General features: G+C 39.2%; 1 protein-coding gene across 1 annotated transcript in view; it reads right to left on the bottom strand.

Annotated features, from left to right (window-relative positions):
* The window catches only part of LOC136677228 (BMP-2-inducible protein kinase-like), a 39,259-nt gene that overhangs the window by 3,321 nt on the left and 28,273 nt on the right, over window positions 1–7,665 (bottom strand). Inside the window, exons 13-15 of the mRNA XM_066654699.1 lie at window positions 6,191–6,345; window positions 5,803–5,954; window positions 5,308–5,415 (exon numbers count right to left, since the gene is read on the bottom strand). Coding sequence (XP_066510796.1) covers window positions 5,308–5,415; window positions 5,803–5,954; window positions 6,191–6,345 — 415 coding nt within the window. The remainder of the gene's footprint in view (window positions 1–5,307; window positions 5,416–5,802; window positions 5,955–6,190; window positions 6,346–7,665) is intronic.

The raw sequence follows: 7,665 nt of genomic DNA, 5'->3' as shown, positions 1-7,665 counted from the left end.
TTCCCGTAGAGTCTCTCCTGACTTGACCCAAGGGCGTTCTGAAGGTATACGAGTCTAAGAAATCAGCTCCGGTCGATACGTAGAAAGCGTACGTTAACAGATAGTGGTTCTACGCTAAATGTACCATCGTTTTAACTTTAGATAAGTCTGTCTACGGCAAACAGCACAGAATCTGAAATTGTTACCATATATAAATAATTACAGAGCTATTTTGCACCAACTTTTCCCCCCTCTTTTATGATCCTCAGTATAGCTAGTTGAAGCCATACCCCATGCTGCGCAGGCAGAGCTGCAAATCTGTTACCATCTAAACCCTCCAAACTGGCAAGACTAAACAAAGGGTTAGCCAAACACTGTTATGTATGAATAAGTTTATAAAATGCGAAGTGGAAAGAGCTGAGGGGGGTTACGAGAAAAGTAATCAGAGTGAGAAACAAAAAATTCTTAGTTTGCATGGAGACAAGGCTGAGGATAGTGAAGGCAGCAGCTGTTTATCTTGTTCTAGAAAGATCACAGTCCATCTCAATGGACTATTTCACGTATTCAAGTAAATAAGAGCTTGAGAACATATAGGGGGATGTTTTCCAGTGTGGTCTGGTTACACTTTGATGCCTGTAAAAGCACAGATAACACTGTAACAGTTAAGCCCCTGGAGGTGGTGGCTATGTAGTCGTCCTGTAGCACTGCAGCACAGTGGCAATGTCAGGGTGCTGCAGCAACTACATGACCACAATGGATTACAAAAGACCCTTATCCTAGGTCAACAGATGCTCAACTGACGATGCTGTCCATGCTCATGTTATATGCAAATTAATCAGAAACTCCCTCTCTCCTTATATGGCATATAGCTAAACCGGCTCTTATTTTCTGAATGAATAGGGTTTTTAATAGTTTATAGTCTAATAGTTAATAGTTCTACTGTTTTGTTGGGGTGGCCTGCATGCCTTCTTAGCTTAATCAAGCTTTAACAAGAGGATTACAAAAGCAGAACACAAAACAACACAGCAATAACACTTGATTGTTATTCATGTTTAACAACGTGACATATGTTTACTGTCCACAAAACCACGGCTTAGCGTCCTCAACAGCAGAGTCATGGTTGTTTCATAAAGCTAAGGGAAAGTTGATTTATGCGGCATTTTATTTATGTGTAGATAGAGAAACACTTTCCCTGGAACTATGAAAACTACTTTGATAAAATGAGATCAAGTTCTCACACACACATTTTAAAATTCAAGAATCTTCAACATATACGTCTACGTTTATATTTTGTATATAAAAACAATACTGTAGACATTTCTCAAACAATAATCACTATGCACCACCCAAGTTCTGTTTTATCTCTGAGCTTGTATCCCAGCTGCATATAGATTGCAATAACTGTACAACTAACTGAAGAACATCCAAGTCCAGTTTTTGAGCTAAAAATTAATTAAAGGCTAAGCACCAGCTCTATGAAAGTGTCAAACAAATAAACACAGTGGAATTTGAGTTCCTAACTTGTGTTTATTGATAGTCAGAAAACATGTTATTTCTCACTAATTCAAGAAATAAGGTTTAAAAGAAAAATCGTATAGGCGTCTTGCCTGTGACGTAGATGGTGGACAACAACTCTAGAAGTTGCACTTAATTTAATGCAAAATGAGGAAAAGGTGTGTTGTTTTTGGCTGCAAACATTCAATGTACAGTGGGACATCTGTGCACAAATGGCCCAAAGATCCCACAATATCCAGAAAATGGACTAAATTTGTCAACTTTAAACGGGCACTTTGGAAAGGACCATCCGCTCACTCCGTTATCTGTAGCTCATTTCACTGGCGCTTTTCCAACAATATGGGCATGTAAGGACACCAACGAAAGGTGTTCAAGAGCCTCTGTAACATGGAGGTAAACAGGGTAAGGACACTCACTTCGCCTGTTTTAGTTGGTGTTAGTTAACGTTAGCTTGACTTGCTAAACTCGGTGGCTCAGATTATACTCGGCTACGTAGCTGCATTACGGAGGTTTATAGTGTCGGATGAATTCGAGTTCGACTTCGATCACATTTACAAGAATAACGGTACCTCTAAATTTGAGTTTAGCTTATTGCTAGGCTATTGTCATGAATAATGTTGGTTATTTAGCTAGATACTGTCATAACAGTCAGTCATAACGGTGTTTTACTGCGGCGTTGTTCAGCTGTTGTCCACCAGTGACGTCACGGTTGCGTTCAAGAATTTCCGTAGCGAGCTCGGGTTTTTCCGTCAATTTAATAAAATTGTCAGTTCTAAAGCAAATTAAGCTGCTATTTTCATTTTAATTTATACTTATATATGTCAGTAACTACAATAATGTGGAATATTCATGGAGGTCCATTAAGTGGTGGTTAGCCTTTAAATGCTTTACATTTCCCATTAATTAACATGAGATAAAGACAGCCATGCTTATTTAAGAACATCTTGTGTGGTATTAATCCTGGACCTGATGACACTGGAACTTCAGTAACCCAGTGGGAAAAGGAAAAACATAGTCCATTATATTCCAATTTAAAGTTTCTATAACAAAATCAACAAAAACCTATATTGCTTTTGAATACATATTTTATTTATCATTAGCAGTTTGTAAAGAAACATTCAGTTACATTATGATACATGAGCATTTACATTTCTGTCTCAAGAGAACAGTATCAACAACTTATTCAACTAATGGTTATAAATATGTGAAATAAGATGAAGCTACAGACTGATATAGTTTTTATCTTTATTTAACCTACGAGGCATTGCAGCACATTAACCCTAAGATAGTAGAAAGGGTCTTTAAAATGATGCTAACTTCACCACTGCACAATTATTGCGCTATGTCCTAGAAGCCTAGTTAGTTACAGCCACTCTGTGCCCAAAGCCGATTCACACTGACACCAGTCATGACGTCATGAAGAAGTTTAGTCTATGAGATGAACCCTACAAGAACATTGTCATCCAATTTGAAAACATTCAAAGCCTGACTTACTGGCTGGAAGCGGAGTGGCTACAACTAACTACGGCGGCGACAGCAGAGCACTGAATATACTGGAAGTCTGATGAAGAGCTTTGAAATGAGGGCTGAGTGAAAGAAAGTAATAAACAAAAATGCAGCTTGTAGTAACTTTGTCATCACATGCCCTCAAGTCTATGAGCAAAACCCTTTACAAAGAACATGTAAACTAACACTCCAGTCCGTATGGCAACGTACCCTTTTTGTTCCTTTGTGCATGCATGTTCATGATAAAAAATATGGCTCAGTCATGATTCTCAATTTGATTCAGAATTATTCCCATAAACACACCACTCAACCAAGATGTCTCTGAGAATGGCTGTCTTTATCTTGTACAAAAACCAAATGATTGCAATTAAAAGTTAAAACATAAAAATAATAATAATAATCACACCGGTAATGGAAGATGTTCTGATGCTGGTCAGAACTAAAGTGGATAATGAGATGAGTGAATGAAACGAATAGGAATCCAGCATGTGAACTAAAACTGGATGGTCAACTTACCTTTGGTAAAAGAAAGTCTTAGTAAAGTATGTCGTATGTCGAGCACCTACGAAAACATCCGAGTAAAAACGGGGACAGGGGTGTTATCTACACACAGCTTACATCGAGTTTTTTTAAAATGGTTTTTCAAACAGTACCCAGGACTAAGCTTAAACCTTTCCCTGCGTAAATCTTCATATTAATGATTTGCTGAGAGACTTGAAACTACGTACTGCTGAAATATGGGGGGGGAAAAAAGCCACAAAGAAAATGCAGCAACGTGAGCGATATGTTTTCTGAGCTTTAACAAACGAAGGTCCATGCATTCTCAGACACAGCCTGGTTCTATGGCACAAACTAACAAGTGAACAAGAAAAAGTGAATGTGCACTAGCACAGGCTACATAGCAAAGCATCACATTTTAAGAAGGGAGGGGAGGGGAGAGGAAGCCCACAGGAAAATGAGGACCGTGCACATTTAGTTCCGTTCGCAGATCCAACAGTGCTCTGATTATGTGTCTAAACTCACCCTAACTTGATGAACCTGCCAACGTTCCCAAAATTGGCAACTCAAAGTATCTTCACAGTTTAAAAAAAAAAGGAATAAGGCTCAATGAGGGAACCGAAGCCAATTTTAACACTGGATAGAAACTTGTGATAACTCCATGAGAAATTGGCATGTTTTTAAGTTGAGTAAACACAGTGGCAATGAAGATCTCTGGAAGTGTTTCATTAAGCGAGATCCGTGAGTGTGTACCTGAGAAATCCTGGCTTTCGCCACAATTATTAACATTAACTATGGAAAAAAAAAAAAGATATAAGCTAATAGAGACAAATATATGTAGCTTCTGGTAAAAGTTAAATCAGTCCGCTCAAGAATTTGGACGATTCTTTCATGCCAAACTGACGCTATTTACCATGTTAGTGCCAAAATTAATACGTATAACATGTTATTAGCATCCTTTTCACAAGTGAAGTATAAGGGTTTTGGTTGCACTTTTTCATGTAAAATTACTTTTGCTGCTTGGATGATGCATTGTTTTTCCCATTTTTCTGGTTTTAAAATCATTTCTCAACAGGAAACCTTTAGCAGGGAAAACAAAAACGGTGATTTTCTGCTTTGCAACACATTATTTCTCCTTAATTTGTGAAAAATGTCTGCAGACGACTTAACCTTCCTTAATTGATAAAGGCCTAAAAATGACGTTTCCTTCCTACAGCATTAAAGTGCAAAGGCAAACTAGAATGTAAAGCACGGAGGCACTAGAAAGCCCTGTCTTTGTATGGAATTACTGCATACGGGCTTCATTATTCCACAAGAGTATTGTCCACTCTTGTCCTTCAAACTGAAAAAAAGATGGAAGTAGTAACTGCAGTTCTACAAACCTTATTTGCTAGTGTATGACTCATATTTCAATATGTTCCTGCACAAAAATGTAGGACATTATACATATTTTTGCACTCTGTGGAGGCTATTCTTATTGCTATGTAGCACTTCACTATGAGCCTGACCTTACGGGCCCTTGTACATTAATCCTATTCTAAATGTGTCAGATACTCATTTTGCTTAAATAAAGATTGATACCCTCAATATACCTATGCTTAACACAGATTTCTAACTATACTTAAGAGACTTCCGATAATGCCACACTGCCAGCTCCAGAAGTGACTGATGGTGTCCAGAGGAAGCAAGGTGCACAGTTTGGAATCGAAGGGGAGACCGTACATGAGCATGAGGGGACAGTAACAGGAAACTCAGTGGACAGGGTCTTTTCGTTGCAGGTTGGGGAAGTTGCCGGCTGCTAGAACTTGCCTGCGCTGGCCACGAAGGGCACAGAGCCGAAGGGGTCCTCGGGTATAAGAGGCGGTTGCCGCTCCGCACCAGCAACCTCCACGCTGACCACTCGCTCCACTGGTTTCTCTGAGGGAGGAGAGAGAGAGGTGTTACAGTGAGACACAGAGGCCCTCTGCTGGAGAGTGAGAGAAACACTACTTTCAGCTGCAGAAGACTACATCAAATTAAGTGATATATGTGTAGGTAAAAAAGACTTTTCAGAATTATCAATCACTGAAGACCTCTTTAATATCCATCTTTAATATCCAAGGATTGTAACATGTGACTAATGTGGGTGAGCTCATATTTAGGCAATGCTGGGGCTCTCATAGTCTAATAGCTAGCTATGTAAGTCTTGACCAACATCTACTTTCCTTTCAAACACTCCAACATTTTTAAAATCTGTATGTAATCTAACATTTAACTTTGGACTTATGTGCAGTGAAAGGCTTAAAAACAAACTGCAACACTTGCTTGCTCGCAGAAGGTCAAACTCTCTGTCCAGTAACTCCTCTTCTGTGAGTTTGGAGAAGTTATCTTCTTCAAAGGGGTTCCAGCGAGACATGTCGGGAGGGTTAGTAGGCTGAAGAGTGGGACTGATCACATCTGAACTAGGCACAGCTGTTCTGTGATCAAAAAGAACAAAAATACAATTTTAAATTTAGAAATCTCCTTATCCACTAATTACAGAGAAGTCAGGAAACATGTTACACAAACATTAACGATGAAAACAATAGAACTGCAAGAAATAACATTTCATCATTAAACATAATTTAACATCTGATCGAAAGACGTTTGCAGTTAATTGATAGAGTTGATGGATACACATTACTGATGGCTTTACGTAGATGGAGATGGTTACCTGGGATTAGTGAAAGGAGTATCCACAGGGGATGGCACAGCAGGGTTATATGAACCCAAAGGGGCTTGGAACTCCAGGGGAGAAGCGTAGGGGACCTGCTGAGCAGCGGTGCATTGCTGCTGCTGAGCAGCAAAGGCCTGCTGGTACTGATGCATCTGCAGAGAGAAAGCAAAGTAACTTAATAATAGTAATATGAGCACAGGTAATTGAAACGACAATAGGAGGTTTATAACATTCCTCGCCCTTCCTGAAGCCATCTTTCTCCCTCTCTTGCGCTCAGTGTTATTATTCAGTGTTAGAATGTAGGATTATGTACCCCATAACATCCCATTTTAAAGCACTGTGTATAAGTATAAATATGGAATAACTAAATATTCAGGCTCAGTTACTGCTATAAACAGCACAAATATGCAGATACACAGACACACAAAGGAGACTTTAAAAAGGCAGATCCCACACTTATATTTCTTAATGTGATACACATGGTAGAGTCCATTTTATTACATAATAAAAACAAAACAAAACACAATAAATAAATAAATAAAATTTTAAAAACCTACCCTCCACCAACACATTTATAAATAATCCCACAAACTTTGACTTTCGTACAAATGCTTTTTCCCTCCGCATTAAAAAAAAATGCTGTGTGGGGAAAAATACACTAGGGCCTTTTTGACCCAAAGTGACCATTAAGGACAGAGAGAGTGTGACACAATGTCCCTCGCATTTCCCTACAGTGTAATTGCTTCATATGTTACGATTTAACACAGAGAATTGGTCGATTTCACCCCCTATTCAATCCCCTGATGGCTTCACATGGAGCAGATTGCATCTGAAATTAAACAGATGGTAACCATTCGGTGGAAAATGAGCTAAAAATTGCTCCGTCTTAACATTATGTATTTAGAGAAAGTCGGTTATCTGCACTTGTTTAGCGTAAATACGTTTTGGAGAAATCACTGACGGATGCGACCGACTGGCATCAGCTTGGACTTGGAAACCGTTTGGCACAAAGAGCCTTTGCAGTGGGTGTGAGCGGCCAAATTAATATTGGAGGCAGAGTGGTGAAATCCAATTGGACTTTTCTAAAGTGAGTAGTACGACTACACACATATTGGTGACTTGACCCAAGTCATGCTGCTTTCTTCTGGCCCAGACAGTGCCCAAAATCCTAAGTCTTTAAATTTAATTGAATTTAAACTGAATAAAATATCCAAACATGGGCTTTAGATGCCACAGCGGACATGATTCCAGTTGTTTTCTTCTAAACAAAGGACATGAGTCCATAGAGGAGCCAATATGTCTTGAATAGTGAGATGTGTGTACTTTTATAATACTCATTATTTTACAAATTGAATTTCTAGCATCCGCTGCGTGTTCCCTTTAAGAGAACGAATAAATGGGCAGGTCGCTGGCACCCGAGTGCTGCCTTTCACGGCCGACTGAGTGCTGCTGCTGTCCGAGAGTTTGAGAGC

Source organism: Hoplias malabaricus, chromosome X2 (assembly GCF_029633855.1).
Source record: "Hoplias malabaricus isolate fHopMal1 chromosome X2, fHopMal1.hap1, whole genome shotgun sequence".
Taxonomy (NCBI): Eukaryota; Metazoa; Chordata; class Actinopteri; order Characiformes; family Erythrinidae; genus Hoplias; species Hoplias malabaricus.
This window is presented reverse-complemented; position numbering and strand designations above follow the sequence as displayed.